Genomic DNA, 24,837 nt, shown 5'->3' with positions numbered 1-24,837 from the left:
CTCTAATATGCTATTAAGTATTAGTAGTGGTAGGAGGCATTCTTGTTTCATTCCTAACCTTGAAGAAAATGTTTCTAATGGTTTACCACAAGTATGATATTTACTATAGATTATATTGGGTATGTTTTAGTCCTGGCTTTCCAAGAGTTTTAAAGTTTTATATTTGTTGTAGTTGGGAATGTTGTTGCATTCATCAAATGTTTTTAAATTTTTCATTCTAAAGAAATTACCATATGTTTTTATCTTAATCAAGTATCATGAATTATACCAATAGATTTCCTTATATCTTTGTATTCATTTACTAATAATATATTTAGGGTCTTAAAATTTGTAAGTGAAATCAGTCCAGAGTCTTCTTTTTTTGTGCCATCCTTTGCCTGTTTTGGTAATAAATGTTAACTGGTCTTATAGGCTGAGTTGATACTGTTTCTATGCAGTAATGATCTGTTCCTTGATGGTTTCTTGGAATTCACTGGCAGACTTGTCTGAGCCTGGTGGTAAACCTTTGATTACCTTCAATTTTTCTTCTATAAATTTTTAGTCTCCTTAGGCTTTGTCCCACTTATAAGTGACATTTTAGTAATTTATAGTAGAATAAAGTTGTACATGATATTCTTTTGAAATCTAAAATCTCTATTTTTATTTAACTGGATGCTTTTTATTTGTGTATTCTCTTGTATAAAAATCTGATTTGCCAAAAGCTTATCTTTTTTTCCTTTTTAAAAAACACAGCTTTTGGTTTTATTAATCAACTCTGCTTTTTGAAATGGTATTTTGTTTTCAATTTAACTAGTTAATGCTTTTAACTTTCTTTAGCTTTATTCTCTCTCTCTCTCTCTCTCTCTCTCTCTCTCTCTCTCTCTCTCTCTCTCTCTCCTTCTCTCTTCCTCTCCTCCCCTCCCCTTTTCTCTCTCTCTCTCAGCTAGTGTGTGAAAGCTCCAGGATTTGGAAGGGAGAGCTGGACCCTTCAAACATGAGGAAAATGCCTTTCAGCAATTCTCTCCCTGTGCTATCAATGACCAGGGCACAGGCAGCACATGATCACTTCTGAATGTAGCAGTCTAGTTTCTTGAATTAAATGACTAATTCATTTAGTTTCAGTATTTCTTGTTTTTTTGGCAGATGCATTTAAAGCTCTAAAATTTCCTGAGTTTTACTTTAGTCTCACTCAATAGGCTTTGTTCAGTAGTCTTTTCATAGTTCTTTTCCAAATAGTCTGTGTTACTATTTTCATTTAATTTTTAACCTAAGAGTTATATAAAAGCATGATTTAGCCCTAGTCAGTTTGGCTCAGTGGATAGAGCATCAGCCAGTGGACTGAAGGGTCCTGGATTCGATTCCAGTTAAGGGCATGTACCTCAGTTGTAGGCTCCTCATCAGCCCAGGCCCTGGTCATGGCGCAACCAATCGATGCGTTTCTCTCACATTGATATTCCTCTCTGTCTTTCCCTCTTTCTTACACTCTCTCTAAAAATCAATGAAAAAATATCCTCGGGCGAGGATTAAAAATAAATAAATAAATAAATAAAATAAATGCATGATTTTAGATTTCCAAGTGGAAAGTTTGGGTGTTTGTTTTCTAATTACTAAATGTTATTTTCTATGTTTGTTGCATTATGGTTAGAATATAAGGTTTCCCCATTAAAGCTCACCAGAGGGTGCAGGGTTTATGTACAACCTTCAGGACACTTACTTGATACCTTGCACTGATTCCAAATTTTAGCTCTTGAAGGCTATTCACCCTCTTTTTCTAATTTAACTCTTTCCCCCTTCACTGTAAATTAAAGCACTGTATAGGAATTTTTACTCATCTTTTAATATCTTTCATTCTCTAGCCTCAGTTTCTGAAATTATCCCTTTGCTCCAACCATATTAAGCTATTTCCATACCAAGTCCCTCAAACCTCCTATGTTCTGTCATGACTCTGTGCTCAAGCCGATTCTGCTCCTCCTGCCTGAATCAACAATCTTCCCTTCTCTTCACCCATCTCATCTACTTCAACCTATTCTTCAAAACACAGCCTGTGCCATTATGTCCTGGTAGCCTTCCTTAGCAATATCCTTTCTGCTCCCCTGTTCTTCCAGTCCCTTTTCTCTGGACCTTGAAGCACCTTATAAACACTTCAATGTCTATTATATTAGATTACACTTGGTGAGCAGATTACATTTTCTAAATATCGTGCTAAGGGCTTTATACACAATATATCATTTAATCTTCATAATAACCCCATAAGGTCAATGTTTTATGGAGGGGAAAACAAAGCTTTAGAGAAAGGAGTTAAATCTTGCCCAAGATCTGCCATGTACTAGTAAATGGCAGAGCTGACATTTGAATTCCAAATGCTATGCAGTATTCAACTCTTATGACCTTGTATTATAAGTACTGATTTTCTTGTTTATCTTCCCTACTAGACCATGAGACATCAGAAGGCAGAGACTATGTCCTGATCATCTCTGATCAAGTGGAAACATAGGAAACATTCAGTTGGTTGAGTTAATGAATTAGGTTTTCGGGCTGAGTTATGAATTGAAAAGTACAATTCTGTTGGTTGGTGAACAAGCCTAAAGGCAGGATCACTACACAATGAAGAAACCACCTGTAAACAGTGTTTTCCTGTATCCAGTAAACGACAGTAACCTTTATCCACTGAGGTGAGGCACAGGAGAGCAATGTTAGAATGGTTTCAGGGTAGGATTTGTGGAACTGTAAACATTCTCTGAAATTTTCTTTTTTTAATTACAGAAGGAAAGTTACCTTTGGTTTGATTCTTTGCCGCCAACCCCTCTCCCCACCTCCCCCACACACACTTCTCTAACATGTCCCATTGACTGGACTAAGTATATGCTTTTCTTTACATTTCAGCATTTAATTTTGGAATCATCAGCAAAAATCTCAAATTCAGAGAATTAAACAAAATAATTTAGTCCTGGCCTAGAGAATCATGCTCCTGGAGGAGTGGTGCCTTTCTCACAGCTGCTGTGCAATAATGAACACCTTTCTGACACTTCAAGGAAAACCAGATCCTGGATTGGTGCCTTCGGTTTAATGACTGCTGATCCTCCCCCTGAACAAATGTTCTAGATTTCAAAGGCCTGTGGCAGTGTAAATGTATGTGCATCGGAAGTGGCAATACTTTGTGTCAAGACAGGTGTTAAATGTGGCTCCTCCACGGGCTGGGACTGCACACAGGGTACTGGCTTCTTAGAACATTTTCTCCTTCCTCTTGAGCAGCAACTTCTGCTGAAGAGATTATATTAACCTAGTAGGTTTCATTTATCATGACAGTTCAAACACCCAAACCCTAAAGGGCAGCTGATCACGTTTGCTGGAAACACTTGGCTTTAGTGCAATATAATGGAACAGGCCCCTCTAGGACCACGTGGAGAAGGATCTGGTTTGGATTTTCAAACCCCTCTTTGGCAAGTTATTTTTTATGATGTGATAGATGAAATTTGGCTGGAGGGCTGAAATTTTGTGGCCAGTGATTTATATTTTCTCCAGTGACAAGTTAGATCATTTACAGATCTGTCTCACTGTTCTACTGAGCCTCAGTCAAGGCAAAATGGAGTGCAGTTGAGTGCAAAAAGTAGTATATTCTACTTCTAGATCTTTCACTAACCAGCTTGGTGACCTTGGGCAAACTAAGCTCACTGGGCTTCTTCTCTGTAAATGAAAAGGATTAGACTAGATAGATGATCTCTAAAAGCCTAATTCAAAAGTTCTAAGCTTTATTCTTATTTGTAATTCCCTTTATATAGTTCACATAATTAAACTGGGGAAATACACTCAAAATCTAATTAGAAAGGGGTATTAACAAGCTTACACATTAAACTTAGAATACTTGGCTTATTGCCAAAACCGGTTTGGCTCAGTGGATAGAGCATCGGCCTGTGGACTGAAGGGTCCCAGGTTCGATTCTGGTCAGGGGCATGTACCTTGGTTGCGGGCATATCCCCAGTGGGAGATGTGCAGGAGGCAGCTGATCGATGTTTCTCTCTCATCGATGTTTCTGGCTCTCTATCTCTCTCCCTTCCTCTCTGTAAAAAATCAATAAAATATATTTTTAAAAAAAGAAAAAGAATACTTGGCTTATTTAAAAAGCAAAAAAAGCTTCCTTTGGTCTTAATCAATCCCTAGGGTCAAGGGCAAAAGGGATTTGTTGGGGTTGCTCCCCATCCCCCACTCTCTAATCAGCTACTAGGCTGTCCTTGGTCCCCTCTCCTATCTTTCTCTACTTTCCTTCTACTCACACACAAACCCTTAGCAAGCTAAGGGAGTTACCACAAATATACCATAGACATCTAAACACCTGGAGCAGTCCTGGTCCTTCCCTTTCCTCTCCACTTCCCACCCACCCGGAGTCTGCTAAGCTTGTTCTCAGAGGCCTGAGTCTCTCCCTGCACCTTGCTGAGGGTCAGAATTGAGTTCTAGAACAGGGTCAGGGTCAAGGGACCCCTTTTACTGGGCCAGGCTGCCTAGAAGGCCCTTTGGGAATGTGTGTATTGACTCACTCCAGGACATAACACTCCAGGAAGCTGGAGTCAATTACTAGTTCCTTACTCTCCAGGCTGCAAAGAATTGGGAAAGAACCTTTTCCGGTCTCCATTCACACAGTGCTGGAATTGATTAGAGAACACTGTTGATTATGGGCAAATCAACAAAGCTCCTATCTTATCTAGATCTGGTTCTGTTAAGTGGAGAGCTTATCTGAAACACATTCAAATTCTCTTGACCCTCCAGGGATCTGCCCACCTGGACCAGGCATTTCCCTAGCACCGATTTTCTCAGGAGGTGTCTGAGTTAGTGAACCAGATGGCCACAGTGGAGTCTCCTGAAGGAGAGGTGAAACCACTAAAATGAAAGGTTTTTGTCTCTGTTCTAGGAGCTGTTGTCATGGCATTCCCAATCTCTCCCTACTGGCTTTCTAATAGACACTAGCAATCTGAAAAGGTCTGTACCCAGAGCATTTAGAAAAAAGAGGGCTGGTAGCCGGGCAGCTGTAAACTGATCCACAGACAGGATTGGGTGAAAACTGAAGGGGAGGGAGGGCTACTTAGGGAGCTTGGTAGTTGGTATCTCACTTTCTTGTACACTTCCTCTTTAGTTTCCTTTATTCCATTGCTTCCTAAGTCACAGATCTGTTAAAAAGAGCACTGAATTTGGAAACAGAAGACTTGATTGGAGTCCCGTCTTTCCTCCACTTAATTTTCTTGTCACTTTGGACAAGTCATCTAATTTTCCTGGGTTTTGGTTTAATTTTTAAGACAACAATGGAATGGTTGTATTTTGTTTGTTTTCTTTCTTTTTTTTTTTGGTTTTTGTTCTTGTTTTTACTAAGGTCATGGTGAGAATGAGTTAGGTAAAGGAACTTTATAAGATATTACTATCCTGTGTTTGTTCAAAAAAAGGCAATTTCCATAGAGATCGTCCAATAGTGTAAGCAGGGTGGGGTGGCACATATACATTGGGAAAATAAAAAGTTTTTGAGGTGTTATTGGTGAGAACATAAATTCAGGAGTGCAAGGAAATAATTCCTGATGCAGACACATGTTTGGGGGTTTGGGCAAGTTCTCATTCTTGTAGCTGAATGCATGTAAGAAAGGTAGCTTAAGTATAACAACAAAACAAAAATATCCTGGTGGCCAAATTCACTTCCTCCTTGAAGACATGGTGTTAGGGATTTTTCAGTACCTTTCTGATCTAACAATCAGAATCATGGTGGACATTAGGTAAAACTGTGAATTCAGCCAAGTTTATTTTTGGGAAACTATGGTATGGCCTATAGCAATTACCTCCTACCATCCTACCTTTAGGAAAAAATAATGTAAGAAAGTTTCACATGTGTTCTTTTCATGTTTAAATTTGAGCTGGGGATTGACAGAGTACAGTGATTCTCAACTTTGGCTACACATTGAAATCATCTGGGGAGATTAAAAACACAACAACTAATTAACATGTGGGTCCCATCTTTAGAGATTCTGACTTACTTGGCCTAGGGGTATGACCTTCAATATTTCTAAAAGCCCTCAGGGGATACTAATGTGCAGCCAAGAGCAAGCACTACTGGTTTAGTGAGAAGCAGTTAGAATCCCAACCTTAAAACTTACTGGCTATGTAATCTTGGGCAAGTTCCTTAACCTCACTGTACCTCAGTTTCCTCATTTAAAAATGGGGATATAACAGTAACCCCATATAACTAAGAGTTGTTGAGATGATTAAATGAGTTAATAGAAGGAAAGTGCTTAAAGCAAGCAATGTCTGACACATAGTCAGTTAGCTATGTCTATTTGTAATAGTATACTATAACATGCCTCTTTTCCCTTCTTACCTTTCTTCTGTCACTTCTCTGATTTTTCGGGGTCCTCTTTATTTGTTTATTAATTGTTCCCTTTCCTTAGCTATTCCCTTCAATACCCCCAGATGTTTTTCCTTTTCCATACCTTGGACTGAGGCTTGCTGGGGATCTAGAATTAGGAATCCTAGCAGGGCTGGCCTAAATTAATCAAAAGCCTGAGCAATGGAGATTTTAGGAGAAATGTTGACTGCTACTATCAGAGAAAGGGAACAACATAACTTAGAGATCCTGTAAATGCTTTACCAAATAGGTAAAGATCATCTGTAATGAGCATATTTTCCGCCTACAATGCACATGTTGCTGGTAGAGTCCTTCACTCTGAAGTGGGTTAACATTCTAACATTTCCCTGTTAAAAGAATAATTTAATAAATGCTTTCTCTGTCTCTGTTCAAATGATAACCGCTCTTCACAACAAGGACACATATGATTTGGTTTAGGATGGTGGAGGGGGGTAAACTCCACCATGAAACCAAGCCCAGACAATATTTTCTTTTATCTGCACACTAAGAAGCAATTCCACACCAACTCCCCTCATCTCAAATGCTCAACTACCACCTCCAAAAGCCTTCCAAACTATAACACAGAACACAAAGATATCTAGCAACCAGGTGGGCAGCATTTTCCTCTATGCTATGTTCAAAGCTCATTTCTTTGCTCCAGGGTACCTCTAGTGAATGAAGCTTAGGCTGTGTTTTATTTCTAGGTCTTTCAGAATGAAAATGGGATTTGAGATTTCAAGCCTGCGCTTGGGACATCCCTATCTTTCCTCTCGTAGTCATTGGAGGTTGATCAATTCAAGCTTAGCCACCTGGTTTGCTCCTTTTCTCTGTGTCAGGACCAAAAGAGCAGCGCTTTCTTCCCACAGGCAGAGGAAAGTAGATATATTTCTGCTCCTTCTATGTCCAACAATGGCTCTGATCAGGACTAAAAATGAGAGGTGGGTGCGAGGCAGAGGAAAGGCTGGAGCAGAAAGATAATGGAGAGTGATTTCTTCTTTTTCCTTGAGTCTGACACACATATGCTCCCAGTACAACGATTCTTCCTTGCTTCCTCAACATTTAGAAATGCCAACAGCAAACCAAAGGTAGCCAACAGCAAACCAAAAATAAAAAAGGGGCCACGGATTAGTTCTCTGCATCGCCCATGTCTACTTTTCCAACGTCCTTGAGAAGACCCTCAAAACATAGGTGTGATCTGTCATTTCTAAATATGACCTCTCAACACATAATGTCCCTCCAAACGTAATCAGAATACTAGGAGTGTGGAAACCCACGGCACACCCCTTCCCTATCTCCTTCAGGGCCCCGGGGGTTAGAGTTCACCTTTCAACCTTTCAGGCCCCTCCTCCTTCCTCCAGTATCTCTTTCCCTGGGGGTTTTGTTCTCCAATCCACAACTAATCCCCTTAAAGACATATCTGATAAAGGGATTAGTTGATATCTTCCTAGGGGTATTATATTGTAATAAGGATTTTAAGAATGACTATTGGTGAAAATCAGCAATTTGACTGGCAGAATTGAGTAGAGCTACTTCTAGTTATATCATACAAAGGAAAAGGGAAATTTAACATTTATTGTGTGCTTAACATGTCCCAGGCACTGTGCCAAAGACTCACATAATGTTTCATTTACTTAGGGCATGGATGAGGAAATTAAGGTTTAGGGAGGTAAATAATTGCCTGAAATCACACATCTAGTTAGTAGTGGAATGGGGTGTTTGAACTCAGGGCTGTCCATGTGATTCCAAAGCTTTCCAATGCACCACCCTGCTGCTCTTCAGGTTTATTCATTTGTGAAGCTGGCAAGACCCCTAAGAGGTGCTTTCCCTAGGAGCGATGGCTCCTTTGCTACATGTATTGGTTCTCCTGTTATTCGTGACTCCAACCAGTCCTCGGTTTCATTCTTCCTCACTTGCAGATGATCTGTCTGAATGTCTTGGTGAATTGTGCCAGTCTGGAAGGCTGCCTGGGGTCACCCAGAGTTTAAACACACATTATGAGAACCCAAAATGATAAAGTACTCCAAAAAGCGGCTCACTGACTGACTGAACCTTTTCCAAGGCTGCCGGTGTGGTGACAGGAATGACTCAGCAGTTTGGCTTTCAATCCCATGTCTGTCTCTGGGGTTAAAATTGCTCACTCACTAAAATGATCCCAGCCTACCAGGCCCGGGGTGAGGAGGACATTTTATTTCTGAAGCAGTCACAGATAAAGGTTTTTCTATATTCTACAAACAACAAAAGCGTGTGTGTGTGTGTGTGTGTGTGTGTGTGTGTGTGTGTGTGTAAGTTCTGCAGATGATTCTAATATGGTCCATCTTTTCCCTTCCCTCCACCCTCAGCTCTCTGGTTTTTAGAATTTGAGTGCCAGTAGAGAATTTATAAATACCCTTCACTTATGTCTAACACAAGTCTATGAAGTTATGAAAAGAGTGAACTACTGGGACCTTTCTAGATAACTCAAATTGAGTCATTATTCAAAGCCATATTGGCCACCTGAAAGTTTTCCCACTGGTTGTGGAAGCATGGTGGGAGGAGTAGAAGGGTAGAGGAGAAGATTGGCATAAACTATGCAGACATAGTGTAGATGCCCAAAACCATTTTTCAATTAACAAATGAATGCTATTACTCTCTGACACAATCAGGGGCCTTTGATGGGGGATTTGAATCATGTAGTAACACTTTTTGACTGTCCTGCTTAGTCATATGAGAAATCAGATGTCCTTGTTTATTGTTGATATCACAAGAAATCAGAAAAATAACTTTCACTAGTTAGGCACTAGCCTGACTCTTGTCCAAAAAAAATTGTATAAATAAGGTAGTTGGATATTTAACTGGTATAGGAGAGAAGAAAGTTGGCCTACTATTGTTCCTGGTATTTTTAATGCCTAATATTATGATCAATAGTAGGTCAACTTTCTTCTCCTATGTTGGGTTTTGTCTCCTCCCAGTTAGCTAGTAAGGATGACAGAAACAAAGAAGATCATGTAGAATCAGAAGCCCCCTAAGCTGGGATTTCCTCAAGAAAAGTGTAGGCCCACTCAAGCATATACACTCTGTTCCAGAGGAGTGCTCTATGTACATTCTAACTAGCATAAACAGTTCTGTAGTAAAATGGGAAGATGACACATTAGCTGGAAATATCCTTAAGATTTGAAAGACAACCAGGGATGGGGAAGAGAACTCCACAGACTCTGTGCCTATGGAACATTAGTGTTCTGTGAGCTGGAATGAGGTTCTGCCGCTACAACTGAATGCGTGTCATTTTGACTGTTTCCAATGGGCAGGAAGAAATTAAATGAGTGGATGGTATTTTAACAATTTTAAATTTCTCTCATAAATTTTTCTGCAACTACTTATCTCTATTAAAGCCTGGTGTAAGATGGTATCTGATTAAGTATGAATGTATTTACTCAGTTTTTTAAAGCTTATCAATTTTTGTGGAGAGCTCTGCAAACAGTGCTTTTATTTCCAGGGGCCATGCTACCTGAACAAGTTAAAGAATACAGCACCAGTGTTCAGTGTTATCACTGGGCCCCGTTCCTTCCCAGAGCAATTTTCAAACTCAGGGTGTAATTTTGTTAGAAAAGTTAAAATGGTGTTTCAAGAAGGGCTTTGAATATTAGTAAGTAATATCTGGACTCTAACCTGGGAATTCTTGATTAAAATATTTGCAGGCAATATGGAAAAAGGTAGTTTTTGATAACTGCCAAAGAACTTCAAGACCAAGGTAATTAACTGAGATGCTTCCCCATCTCAATACACAAAAGGCGGTAGTAGTTAAAGGCATCAGTTTTAAGTTAAAGGAGACCGGGGTCTGAACCTTGGCCTCACCTATTAGTAGCTCTGTGACTTTGGGCAAGTTGCTTAATCTCTCTAAATTTCTATTTTCTCCATTTGTTAAATGGGGATAATAATAGACTTTGTAGAGCTGCAGGAAAGGTTGAACAACGATTATGAATGTATGTATGTAAAGTCTGGCACACAGCAAAATAATTGATAAATGATAGTTATTATTGTTAATATTTGCTTATTATTCACTAAACAAGCATTTATTAAGTATTTATTCTGTGTCAGGTGCTGTGCTTTGATTCTATTCTAATTCCAACAAATTTAAAAGTCTATATATCTAAATCTATATTTATATGTATATATACTCTGTAGTCATGATCAAGGGTGAGAAACAGAGATCCCAGGTTATTGACCTATGGGACAAGCAGTTGTGCACTATTTCAGAGGATATTATTTTTTCTTTGATCTGCAAATGTGTAACTATGAGAACAATTCTCCCTTCTTATACCCTATTCTCCCTGCCCACTCAGCAGTAGAAATTCACCAGGTCACTCCGAGAGCACAGCTGTCCAACATTGCTTCACAGAGCAAGAACATGGCTGGGACTGATGGAAAAAGAAGAAGCTGCTATATAGGTGGTTTGGATAGCCAAGCCGGTCTCAAGAGAGTAAAGGAGGAGGATGGATGACTTGCCATCTGTGGCCATTGTATCAATATTTATAGCTTCTCTGTCATTAGGATGGCGATGGCAATCTGCCTAGAAAAATATATTGTAAAATCCAGTGAATTTCCTCCCCCATATCTTGGAAGTTTGGGAAGAACTGTAATAGATTCCAAACTGTTTTGAATTAGCAAAAAGAGCTTTTTCCTGTTGTAGAGTTCCAGCTGGAACACTTCTATGCTTTTTCTTCACCAAACAGCAAACGCTCAAAGGGGCAAAGTGTCCAATGGAATATCCTGGGGGTTGTCAGCTTTACTGAGCTTTCCACTTGGCTTTGGTTGCTGGGTAGGTTTTGGGAGTTTGCATGTGTGGCTGGCATGATGCTGTGGCGCCTGTTGCAAACATGCCCTTCCTGGAGGCAGTTTTATTACTCTTGACGCCACCTATCCAGTCAGAGAGACTAGAGGGAACAAGGGAAACCATTACTCATCCCAAATAGCAAGGAATAAGGTATGGATTATGGGTACATCTAAACCTTAGAGAGCATCATGAAGGGAGTACAGGTTTCGACCCCCCACACAAATGTGAGGGAGTTGACCACAATCCACTAGCCAGGTAGCAGAGGGCAGGGCTTGGGGCAGGCAGGGCATTTGGAGGTGATAGTTAGAACACCTGGGTTTCACTCCTAGTCCCACTGCTCACTAGTTGTTAGATCTTAGGCAAATTGCATAAGTTTATGACCCTCACTTTTCTGTCTATGAAATGAGAATGCATATGAAATACTCTTAAAATGTACACAGTGCTTTCCTTTGTTTCTAGAGTGCTCATGTTTTTAGTCTCATTCTTGCCTAAGGCTCAGAGGAGAAAGAGAGAAAGGAGAAAAACTTGAGAACTGGGTCACCTTCCTCACAATCTTGGTTTGAAAGCTGAGTAAATAGTAGAGATGCTAAGCACCAGGCCAATCTAAGCACCACATCTAATGGTATCAGCAGTTTCTAGGGTTGAAGTTGAGTGACAGTGATCTTACTATAGCAACTCTAGTTTCCTCAGCAAATACTTGTTGGGTCAAATCAGGTACTTTCATCCAAAAAATCCCCTTTAGGTCCTCTGGGGCCCCCCTTTAATTTCCCCAAGTCCTTACCACCCCACTCTTACATCATGCCCATCTCCCCATTCTTCCTTCAGTCTAGGGCAGCGGTTCTCAACCTGTGAGTCACGACCCCTTTGGCGGTCGAACGACCCTTTCACAGGGGTCGCCTAAGACCATCCTGCATATCAGATATTTACATTACGATTCATAACAGTAGCAACATTACAGTTATGAAGTAGCAACGAAAATAATTTTATGGTTGGGTCACAACATGAGGAACTGTATTTAAAGGGCCAGAAGGTTGAGAACCACTGGTCTAGGGTCATAGTGCCTTCACTAGAATGAAGCTCTTCTGTGATTCTAAACCTAGCTCAGAATGAGGTCAATGGATGCCTGTCAAAAGCACTTCTTTTCCTGAAATCACTAAAGCTATTTATAGAATCAGAATGAACTGCAGAGGAGAAAATAATCGCTCTTTAAGATCAGGTAGGATCAGAACTATGTTTACTGAATCAAAACCTCTTGCTTACATGAATGTTTTCCTCTTCTGGAAAATCCAATAGAAAGAAAATTAAAACTAATTGAGAGCCCTGTCCAGTGTGCAAAGTGGTTAGAGCATTGGCAGGTTACATTCCTGGTTAATGAAGAGCACATACCTGGGTTGCAGGTTTGATCCCTGGCTTCGGCCTGCCTGAAATGTTATTACATTGAACCAAGCTATTCACAGAACTATATATAAATTTTTTTTTTTTGGCTAATTAATGAAACATTTAAGGGCTTAACAAATCACTGATTTTTAAAATAATCTAGCTTTGACATATGGGCAGTAATGGCATTTTTCTAGATGAAACCACACTGTTGTCTCATGTACCCATATAACAACATCACTCCGGTTCAAAAAAGCCCATAATTATCATGATTATTTCTTATCTAGATATTTCCTGGTTAGAAACTAAGTATCTTTGAGTGGTTTTTTCTAAATGCCTCCGCTAGCATCTGTGGTGGGAATATAAACTACTACCAACTTTATGGAAAACAACTTGGCAATGATGTGACAAAGACTTAAAAATGTTCATAGCCATCTACCCAGCAATTCCATTTTGGCCATTTGGAATCAGAAAATAACCTGAAAATTGAACAGAAATTTATACACAAGAATATTCACTACAGCAAAATTTGGAACAATATATATTTAAAATTTTTTTCTGTATTCTTTTCTATATGTTTTTATAATAAATTATAAGTAACCTAAACATATATAGATAATTTAGTATGCAATAGTCTTTTATAAAATGAAATATTTTATAGCTATTAAAAGTGGTAGCATATACATATGCTAGCACATGCATAGAAACTTTTTGGTAGGAGAAATAGGACTTTGTTAATCTAGCTTTATTCTGAGAAAAGAGACAATTACTTTTCACTTCCACTTTTCTGTACTCTTTGGATTATATAATGACCAAGTATTTCTTTTATTTTTAAAAGTTAATAAAAATATTAACAAAGAATATGTAATGACATGGGGAAATGATAAGCAGAGAAAGAAATACGAACATGGTTTATATAATGTGCTAGGAAAAATCTTAGAAATATATCAAATATTAATCATTTTATTTCTCTTTTTCATTAAAAGTAAAATGTGCTTTAAAGTATTAGCTATTTAAACAATATTAACTTGTTTTCTAATCTGTTTTTTCCAAAATTTAATCTTTTTCTCTTAGTGAACCTCAAGTAATCTGGAATATCATTTTTGTTTGCTGAACTAATCAGTTTCAGGAGGATCAAGGGTTAATTTGTTTAAGAAGTAGTCAAGATACTAAAACATGTTGGATAGCATATTTTTGTTACATTAAACATAACACCAAAAAATCATTTTTAAAGAAGTTACAACTTGACACTGGACTTAAGGCTCCAGAATTAACCTATGCCATATTGTTATCATATGTACCCTAGTCATACACAGGGCAGTATCAGTATAGATTCTGGAGCCAGACTGCCCGTGTTTATAATCCTGGCTCCATCTTTTACTAGCTGGGTAACTTTGGATGAAAGATTGAACATTTTAGTGTTTTGGTTTCCTTGTTTGCAAAATGGAACTTACGTCATTGGGTTGTGAGAACGAAATGAATGTGAATGCAGTGCTCAGAACACAGTAAGTACTTAAACGTTTGCTATTATTATTATTACTAATACACTACACACCTGATTTCAGAAGCATTCAACTCTCAAGTAACTGGACAACAAAGGACAATAGAATAGATCATGCTCTTTATAATATCCTGTACAGTTACACACAGCTTATCCAGATTTATATCTATATCTATATCTATATCTATATCTATATCTATATCTATATCTATATCTAAATCTATACCTATATCACCCTTCAACCATGTCACCCCAGTTTTCAGAGGATATTCTGTAAGGACACATAAAAAGCTCATCTGAACTCCATTTCAGTAATGAAAACTCGTCATTAAAAACAACTTTTATAGAGTGAGATGACAGTAAAACTTTCTTCTATTCAAGTTGGAAACATGTGAGAGGCCAATAAAAGTAGCATTTAGTATAAAACTTGGCTTTTGGAGTTGGTCAGTTAGATCATGTACTTGCAAGGCCAAAAATACAATGAATTGCTAAATAACTCAATTCATTTCTCTGCTCTGTGTTCTTTGGTTCAGATTGCATTCTTAACCACAGCCAACCCCCTCACAAAGGTATTTTAAGGGAAGCAATCAAAGGAATCTACATGAGAGAGTAGGCAGAGGTCAGTAGATAGTATATATGCTTGATTCCTGATATTGGAAAAGCAATTCAAAGAAATATCTTACTGATGGTGGGGCAGGAGCATAATTTGACCAAAAACACTTAATGGCACTTTCTCTATGCCAAGTGAGCATCATCTCAAGCACAGTTATACATGTCATTACTTAAATGACATAAATATTAGATTGGCCTTCTGGAAAGGAGAGGAAAAAGACAAGGAAAAAAAGAAAATAAGGAGAAAGGAAAAGGAGAAGAGGGCATTTGTCTTCCATGCTTGAATTTGATTAGGAAAAAATTGTATGAGGATTAAAAGAAAAGAGCCTGGGTTAGCCTAAGCCTTCAAACAGCAAATCTATGATATCCTTTCCTGGTATTTTACATGCGTGGTGACACTTTCATGGCATTATGCCATTGGCATTTTCTGTATGAAAAGTGCAGTGAGTACAGAGAGAAAAGGAACATTCACTAGCACTAGGAAAGTAAAAGTAAAAAAAAAAAAAAAAAAAATTCAGCCATTCCACCACCATTCCACCCACTTTTATGGAAGATCAAAGATGAATCTTACCTCCACTGAGAATAATGACGGCTATAAATATTGCCAAATCGCTGTCATCTAATTCCAGTGCATTGAACTTCACAGCAAACTCAAACTTGGGCTCCATAAAGTCACCAAAGGGCTTTCTCAAGCTCTTTAGAAACTCCCTTGTCATGAATCCTTGGCCCTCCGATATGAGAACCCCATCTTTATTCATCAAGGAAGCCAGCATTGTGTAAATGATCTCATGGACGCCGTATTTTAGGAGAGTTACTTGGTCATTCAAGTCAAGGTTTATAAAACCAGGAATACTTTTGGCATATTCTGTGATCTCTTGCACAGCTTCAACTGAGCGGAACTGACAGCCCTGAAATATGCGGATGGCCACCTCTTTGCTCTGCTCCTGCAAGGGGGTGATGTGTTTGAACTTAATTTTATCTTCTCCCATCATCAAGGAATTCATGTCATAGATAACAAATGGCTGCAAATAAAAAAGAGAAAAAGTGGTTTAGTTGGAGACTTCTAATTCACAGTGAACAGCATCCCAGTTTCTTTATATACATTTGATTCAAAAACTGAAATCTTTAAAGTCAACAACACTTAATAATGACAAAGTACTGTTATCTCCTGATTATTCCTCCTAATTGTCTTCTAGGACCAAAGCTATTTAATCAATTTTGTTCTTCTGTTCCTTCAACTTATCCTACAAACCTTTACATGACTAGCTAATAGTTCTAATTTTTGTTGTTTGAGGAGTGTTTGTTATTGATTTTAAAAATGATAAAATCCGTTGTTTATCTTGGCTTTCAATGAAATATGTATTTTATCCTTTTTTCAATCCTTTCAGCAGCCCAGCCGGTGTGGCTCAGTGGTTGAGTGTTGACCTACAAGCCAGGAGGTCAGTTCGATTCCCGATCAGGGCATATGTCTGGGTTGCAGGCTTGATCCCAGTGGGTGGCAGGTGGGGGTAGGGGTAGGGAGCAGGAGGCAGCCAAACAACGATTCTCTCTCATCATTGATGTTTCTGTCTTTCTCTCCCTCTCCCTTCCTTTCTGAAATCAATACAAATATTTTTTAAAAAATCATTTCAGCAACCTTGAACATAAATATTGCAGTTTTAGATGAAATCTACTGAGATCTCAGTATGCATGTAAAATATCCTTAACCCCGCCCCCCCCCCCCCCCCCCATCAATCTGAAGCAGATTAGAAATATGGAGCCAAGAAAATGTCTGTTTCTTTTCTTAATGCTCTGGAAGCAATCTGTTTCAGTAAGAGCAGATGTATAAGGCCTGTGGGTAAGTGTTGCAAAAAGTGGCAAAATAAAAAGAGTTCTGAACTTATTTTTCGAAACATCTGTATCAAATAATCAATAAAACAGGTTTGCAATAGGCTGCTTTAAAAAGCAGGGTGGGTTAGTCATGAAATGATCTCTTTCATTTTCTTGTATAGAATTAACCAAAGGTTTGTGGTCATTATGAAAACTCTCAAGGCTACTCTGGTTGAGAAGGGGCAGCACTTTATATACATATACTGAACTGTGCAATGGCTTAAACCCCCAAGCCTCTTCAAATTAGTGTATACAAGGAAGCACTGGAATAAGAGTTGAGGATACTTGGGTTCTAACTTTTGTTCTGTGCTTAACTATGTGACTAAAGGAAAGTAATTTATCTTTCTTAGGCCTCAAATTTCTCAGTTGAGGGGAGTGCATTAAATTGGAGGTTGCCATCTCTTCTCTTGAGGATATTCTAGTTGCATTTCTCAGAAGCAGTGTGTGTGTGTGTGTGTGTGTGCGTGTGCGCGCGGTGAGTGGATATGTGTGAATTGTGCATGCATACATGCCTGTACACTGGCGTGCTAAAAATAAAGTTTTTAGCAGAGATGCTGAGAATTCTCTCCTGACTGGCAAGAGGAAGTGGTGCAATGAGTGACAGCTGTAGCCAGCTTCAAGACCCGCTGGTTTGAAGATTCTAACTATTAATCTGCACCAGTCTATGATTTTCACCCAACTATTAAGTCTGTTCTACACTGAAGAAAATAACACTAACACTAAGGGCTCTTAGATGCTGAGTAAATTTCCAAACTTGCATTTTCTTTCAGCACCATTCACTGGAGTTATTCCAGAAATTCTTTTTTTATTTTTTTAAACAAAAAAATGCACTTGTATTGTTTAGCAACTGAAAAGGAGGACAGATCTGAGGACCCAAGAGTAAGTTTGCCTGATGGCTCTAACTAATTCTTCAAGTAAATCAGGAGCCAACAGAGCTTACTATGTTTTGGGGTATTTTGTGCTCCCACTCCCCACTTCAAGATTGGTATTGTTAATGGGAGAGAAAAAAAGGGTGGAGAGGATAGTAAGTCACATCAGTTAAAATGTGCAGAGTTTCCCCAGAATGTCAGATTCTAATCATGAGAAAAACTTGCTTTTATAGAACCTAGAGAAAATGTGGTTTCTGTCCTCCAGGAGTTTTGCAGCTTATTAAAGTTTATGTTGATGAAATACTAGCGTTCTTTTGCCATGAGAATCTCATGGTACGGATACCTGAAAAGTCTACCCGCACATGCATGAGTACAAATTACATGACTATAAAATCATCACCTCTTCACATATGGAAGGACTGTACCCAGAACTACCCATTTCCACTTTTGGATGAGCTTCTGCTCAACAGTTTGGCTTCTTGGCACAGAATATATGCCTAAAATTCTTCTACCTCCATGTAAGCAATTTATCTGGAACTATGCCCTGATAAATCACCCTGTGACTCTTCCCCTTCACTTCCCCTGTCCCCTCATATAAAGCCCCAGGTTCCTGTTTTTGAAACTCTGTGATAGTTGAGCATAGGGCACAAAATCCTGCTAATTTTCTCTCCCAATTTAACAACAATGTGACTTTAACCCCTTGGCAATCGATGTTGGTCAGGATTTCCTGGCAGTAAACACTCAAGGACAGAGAAAGGAATCAGCAGCCCCCACCATTATGCCAAACCATTCCTTTTTTTTTTTTTTTTTTTTTTTTTAAATCCCTTCAGCATTTTGAAAAAAGTGATGAACTGGCAGAAAATTCTAGGTATTGACATGCAAATGAATACCAGGTGGATTTTTTTTGTTTTTCCCCAGTCATATCTGATTATGCTGTTTTCATTGTATTTTTAAAGTCTGCATCTTAGATTCTTTCAGCCTTCATAATAGATCTGTCAAACTGTAAGTGATCATTAGACACGATCTGCCTTTCTTTGCCACCAAATCAATTCTTAGGTTGCAAACAATTAACTTGCACATTTCACAAAGGGACCTCCTTATCCTTTAAGCTAACCTCTTAAAACTGCAGGTGAAATTAGGTCTGTGGAATTTCTCTTGAATCATTAATTTAATATTACACCTCTGGTAAAATATTACATGTTTTTGTATATTTTGTAAAGGGAAGCCTTATATGTACTATTAGCTTGTACAGCATCATCTGAGGAACTTGCCATTATAAGAGGAACCATATCATCTTTGAATTTGGTCTTAATGATTTTACACTTCTAGTTTAGGGCTAACAATGTACTACTTATCAGCCATTCTATCAAGTGGCTACATAAGCATCTCTCCTTAACAGGAAAGAACATCTAGGATATTATCAGGGATAGATCAGGTTTGTGAGGCCTAAAATGTACACAGTTGTTGGGTACATTTACAACAATTCCTAGTTCAATAATACAAATTATAAGAATAAAATTGGTCTTCCCAGTGCATTCAAAGGGGCTCTGTGCAAGCTTCATTAGCTTCCTGGTGAATCTACCTCTGGCCACTATGACACTTGTACTCCTTCTATACTGGACAGACCAGAAAAAGGTGAGAATGAAATGAAGAAAACTGTACTTGAACACATGCTTTTCCAGAGAAATATGGTTTCTGCAAGGAGAAATTACAGAAAAGTTTTCTTTGAAATGAGACATAAAATCTACTTTATTTTTGTAAATTTGATTTTCAAAAATGGCTGCACATATCAAAGCCAGGATGGGATTAAGCGTACTCTTTTATATAGATCATTAAATTTAGTTATAGATCTATTGCATGCCTACTATGTGAAACACATAGGTCCTGGAGAAAGTTGGCTAATAATTGAGGAATAGGACAATAGTGTTCCTTAGTTGTCCAATAACATTTGCCTTTTAATATATGAATTATGAAAGGGATTATACATTTATGGCAGTAATGGTCTAAATTTCCAGCTCCTTGAATGGTCTAAATTTCCAGCTCCTTGAATAATAAAATAGCAAGCTAAAGGAGGTAAACAAAAACGTCAACTAATAAAGCAGAGAGTATTCCAGTGATTTCTCCCTTTTGGGAGATTGAAATTAGTGTAGTAGACAACCCTACCCTCTCACAAATAATCACTTTGGTAACCACGTAAGAGTTAAAAATGGCCTGGAAAAATGTGTGCCTCCTCTGGTGGGGTTCTCCTGATATTCTTAGGTTTTTTTTAAAAAAATATATTTTATTGATTTTTTTACAGAGAGGAAGGGAGAGGGATAGAGAGTTAGAAACATCGATGAGAGAGAAGCCTCAATCAGCTGCCTCCTGCACACCTCCTACTGGGGATGTGCCTGCAACCAAGGTACCTGCCCTTGACCAGAATCGAACCTGGGACCTTTCAGTCTGCAGGCTGACGCTCTAACCACTGAGCCAAACCGGTTAGGGCAATATTCTTAGTTTTGTTTTTTTTTTTGACAAATTAGAGCAAAGGCTCAAGAAAGAAAATTGAATTCTTAGGGTCCATCTTCTTGATTTTATTTCCTTCTTTCTCTTTATACTTCTTACTGACTTTCATTCCATATGGTTCTTCTCGATTAGCTACAGTGGGTGAATGTTAACCCAAAATGCTTTGGTTGGGTTTTCTCAACTTCTTCCTGGTTTCTGCCCATGCTGTTCCTATTTTCCTCTTGTCAAGAACCATGGGATTTACAGAACTAAAGGGGTATTCAGAAATAACCTACATCATCATGCTCTCATTAGCTATGAATAAACTAAAGCCAAGAGGTGTTCCACAAATAGCTATTTACAGCAAACCTGAATGAGAACTAGATCTCCTAATTCATGTTTAGTTCTTTTCTCTTTCTATAGCTTTCTACATAACTTCTTACTTTTTTCTTTTTGAAATAAAATGACTATCCTGAGAAGAACTGTGACTTATTTTTTTATATTTTAAATGTTTTTATTGATTTTTTGGACAGAGTGGAAAGGAGAGGGAGAGAGAGAAACATCAGTTGGCTGCTTCTTGGGGATCAAACCTGCAACCTGGGCATGTGCCCTGACCAGGAATCAAACTGGGACCTTTTGATACACAGGAGATGCTCAACCAACTGAGCCACACTGGCCAGGGCAGAACTGTGACTTTGAAACTGAAGCTCTTATATGCTAGGATCTTGGAGGCAGTGCCTTTGAACTGTTATATCCTAGAGGTGCTAGTTAAGTGCTGTATGTGATTGAAGTGAAGTTTTAAAGTTTTAAAATGTAATTCCATTTTCCTGCATGCTTTAGAGATTTAAGACAAATGAAAATATAATAGGAAGAATTATCTACACTCTAATGAACTAGCAGATAATCACAGCTCTTTAAAAACCATCGATTGCCAGCTAAAATGTTCCTCAGCTGGCAAACAGGGGTATTGGCCAACTGAATCTAATCATGCAAAAGGAAAAATATCCAAGTACTTTTCTTCTTAACTACATAGAATATTATCTTTTCAATTTATTGTCTGAAAGAATACTGTTGGTTCGGCTGTGTCATATTTTTAGCTGTTTCTGACAGTCCTGGCAATAAAGGAATGTATTTTATTAATAATAATATATGAATTAATGATCCCAGGAGCACAGTTCTTTAGTAGCCATTGAAAGGAAACAGCATGACTATTCTGCTCTTTATTTATACTGGGCTTCCATGGTCTCTTTTCTCTGAGGATTTGTCTGTTATCTTCCTCCTCAGGAGACCAAGTTCTGGCTCACTCAAGCTTTTCCACAGATAAAGGGGAAAGAGACCACACTTTGTTCAGCTGTAAGTGTAGGATTTAAAAGTATAGATATCTTTCCAATAGTTTGAGTTATTAGATGTGATGGACATTGTAAATTTTAGAATGAGAAAATTTAAAGGGTACAGACTATTTTCACAAAAGTTTACATTTCTATATTGGTTTTATTCATTAGTAGTTTCATATTACATATACTATTTAGATAAACCCTTTTCACAATGGTACTGTTTTGCTCTTGTAATTACAAAAACAATGACTTCACATGTAGCTATCATAAGCAATGTGATGACTTGGGATGCAAAGTCCAATACAGTACAAATAACAAGTTTTATCCTTCCTTGCAGATAGAGTGAAGCCAGGGCCTCACCATCCTCAGATATGGAGTGAAAAGTTGGCAGGCACACCAAAGGTTTTTATATTTATTGTTTTATGACAAACCATGGCATTGAAAATAGTTCTTGAAAACCACTCTCTGTTTATTTGCATCAACAAACATGAGATCATGTGACAATGATGCACCCAGTGTGATCATCACATCAGGGTAATGGTCAAACACTGGGAACTTCCAAAGTCCATTCAGTTCTCAAAGTGCCTTCAGGAAACAAAGCACCCCAGTTCTAGCATATTCATAGTTACAGGGTTCAGGAGGCTCTCTTAAAGAAGGGCCTGGGCTGGAACAAGCCACTGAAGAGAAAACAGCCTGTGGGAGAGTCAGTGCCATTCCTCTCTGAGGGGGGCTCAAAGGCTCATTGCTCCTAAAATTCTCCTGTGATCCATGTTTAGTGATTCCATATTCCATCTCTTCCTAGTACTGAGCCTAAAATTCCCAGGCATTATTTTTTTAGGCATGAAATGAAAGGTACAAAATATCCCAAAGATATGGTGTCAAAGTTAAAAAGATAAGAGGGGAGCAAGAACATTGAATTTATCTGTCCATTTATCTGTTTTGAAAGGTGCAAATAGCAGCAGGGAATAAGATATAGCAGAAGGAAGTTAAGTTGGCAAGGGAGAAGCCTGCAGGCAAATGCTGGTGCTGGGCCTGAGAGGAAAGATTAGCAGGCCTTCCATAAATGACAGCGTAAGCAAAGGTTAAATTGAGCAGTAAGATAAATTTAAAGAATGGCCTCTTCAATAAAGCCATTTCCTTTTCCAAAGGTTCTTGGTAACTAGTCATCCACTATACTGAGCAGCCCATCCCAGACTTGGCCTAACCAACACTAGTGACATCAGTTCAAGCAGGGTGTATAATGAGACCCAAACTGCACCCGCCATAGACACTTTTTCACAACCTCCACTCTCTCAAGAGTCCATACTTCTGCAAAACGTTTCCAATCAATTCAAATCTTAACTTTCATAAGTCTTGGCCAAGAGATAACATAACACCCCTGAGAAAGATGCTATCAAATGAATAACATGACCATGTAAGATAAAAAACAAATCTCTAGTCACATTGGAAATCACATTTTGGATTTTTTTCCCTCTCCCATATTCCTCTCTGAACTATTTCTTTCCACCAGTGTTTAATTTGATTTTGCAAGATAAGGAGAAAAGAGAGAGCCAAACAATTCTATTTCAGTTTTGTGTAATCAGGGAATGGATTATTTTAATTTGGCCCAGTCTCTCCAGACCCTAAGAGGCAATTCTGCCTCTATCCAGATCATTTAATGATGTCCAGTTTGGTGAGCAAATATTAGGCTAGTTAGAGGCCCTCTGTTGAAAGTCCAGAATTACAAAGGGCATAGGCAATAGTTTTTAATTCAATTAAGCAAATACATCCTGAATAAATGTTATGGGCAAAGCACAGTCACAGTTACTATAGGGGGAAAAATGACAAACATTTGACCTCTGAACTTGAAAAGCCTATAATCAAGCATTTTGAAGCTCTTTCCCTTAAAATAGCTTAATACCTACTTATCTCATAAAGAGCTGGAAGTTATCTTATTTTTTAACTCAAAGATTTGGAGCCAAAGAGTCAATTGGCACGAGGTTTTAAAGTGAGTTACAGTGGACTGGGCTCTGTGCCCCTCAGTAACACAGAGAAGAGTATGTTGGCCACTGTTAGAGTAACTGAATTCTTGACTACTGGGGGAAACTTTCTTAAACTGCCTTCCTCCTGGCTTCCGGTACGTCCAGGCTTTCTCGCATGGATTGCAAGCCTGGACAGAGAGATAAAGAAAAGGTGAGAAAGCAGTTCCTGGAAACTAAATGGATTGAGGCAAAATGGAGTAAATGTTTCAGGGCTCTTTCCCTGTTATCACTCCTCTCCCAGTTCTGGGGCTCCCAGCCTCCATGTCACTATCCTATGCTCTCATCAAACTGTTGTAATCTGCCTTAAATTGTTAACCCTCTATTTAGCCACATCAATCTAACTTTCCTTTTATTTCTCTCTCTTTAAATGAACAATTTATTTTCCATAGACAAATCAGCTTTGTAGAGGTCTTCATTTGCTTTTGACTTGTTAGGCCCCAATTTTTTCATTTAATGAATACATAAACTTAGCTTTACTATGACTTATAGTCTGTAAAGTCTGCAGAAGACAGTCCTAATCACTATAATTCAGAAGAACAATACAGCACAAGGAAAATTTCCTGACTGTGAATATACTAGGATAACAGAACAGAGTGGAAAATTCTTGTTGTTCTAAAAATTGATAAAAACAAGTCATAGCTCAGAATGTTTTCTCAAGGTAAAACTTTCCTAGTGTCAGCCGCTCATTGCTAGCCAATAGGAAAGACCAGCTTCCATGAGGGGATGTCATGCTCAGAATGTACTGAAGTAATAGTCAGAAGGCCTGCATTATAGTACTGGTTCTTCCACATGCTGTGTAATCTCAGGGCAAAATGTTTAACCATCAATTTCCCCATTTTTAAAAGAGGGTAATAATAGGAGCCATAAGATGGTCATGTGTCTTGAACATATGAATGTGTAAGTTTTTTTGAGCCCTGACGGGTATAGCTCAGTTGGTTGGGCATCTTCCCATGCACAGGAAGGTTGCTGGTTCAATTTCTGATCCAGGTACATGCTCATGTTGCAGGCTTGATCCCCCGCAGGAGGCAGTGGATTGATGTATCATTCTCACATCGATGTTTCTCTCTCTCTCTCTCTCTCTCTCTCTCTCTCTCTCTCTCTCTCTCTCTCTCACACACACACACACACACACACACACACACACACACACATACACACACACAATCAATAAAGAATCTTAAAAAAAGACTTTTTTAAACTATAAAGGGCTGGAAACAGACATAATACTGCTAAGGTATCAATGACCGTTCTTGCAGTCAGAAAGCTCATTGATCCTCTCAGATTTGGCTCTTTATATAGCAATATCCCATAGGAGTTTTCTTTTTCTATTAGCTAATTCTCTCTTATGGTTTAGTTAAAAGGAAAAGAAAAACACCTTGAGGTCATTACAAAAATACATTAAAGGGTAATCAAATTTTCCCAAAAATATAACTGTGTAGGGAAAAAGTTACCCATATATGTCAAATAATTGCATACCTCTCTTGGAGATGTTTATTTGAAAATAAACAATAGCATAAAAGGGCTATCAAGGGCTATCAAGGGCTGGGATGGTATCTTCTAAATGTGTTCTGTGGCTTACTACTTTAAGAACATGCTGAAGACATT

General features: G+C 38.4%; 1 protein-coding gene and 1 non-coding gene across 5 annotated transcripts in view; both read right to left on the bottom strand.

The window, feature by feature from the left end:
* Window positions 1-24,837, bottom strand: part of PPARG (peroxisome proliferator activated receptor gamma) — a 135,053-nt gene that overhangs the window by 1,424 nt on the left and 108,792 nt on the right. For all 4 annotated transcript variants that reach the window (XM_036332213.1, XM_036332212.1, XM_036332211.1 and 1 more), the window contains one exon: window positions 15,227-15,677. In XM_036332213.1, coding sequence (XP_036188106.1) covers window positions 15,227-15,677 — 451 coding nt within the window. The remainder of the gene's footprint in view (window positions 1-15,226; window positions 15,678-24,837) is intronic.
* LOC118668731 lies at window positions 927-1,059 on the bottom strand. Its single transcript, XR_004971736.1, has one exon. It is a non-coding gene; the product is annotated as a small nucleolar RNA SNORA71 (small nucleolar RNA).

This window comes from Myotis myotis, unplaced genomic scaffold (genome assembly GCF_014108235.1).
Source record: "Myotis myotis isolate mMyoMyo1 unplaced genomic scaffold, mMyoMyo1.p scaffold_m19_p_13, whole genome shotgun sequence".
NCBI classification, from domain to species: domain Eukaryota; kingdom Metazoa; phylum Chordata; class Mammalia; order Chiroptera; family Vespertilionidae; genus Myotis; species Myotis myotis.
Note: the sequence above shows the minus strand (reverse complement) of the source record. Positions and strands in the feature narration are given on the sequence as shown.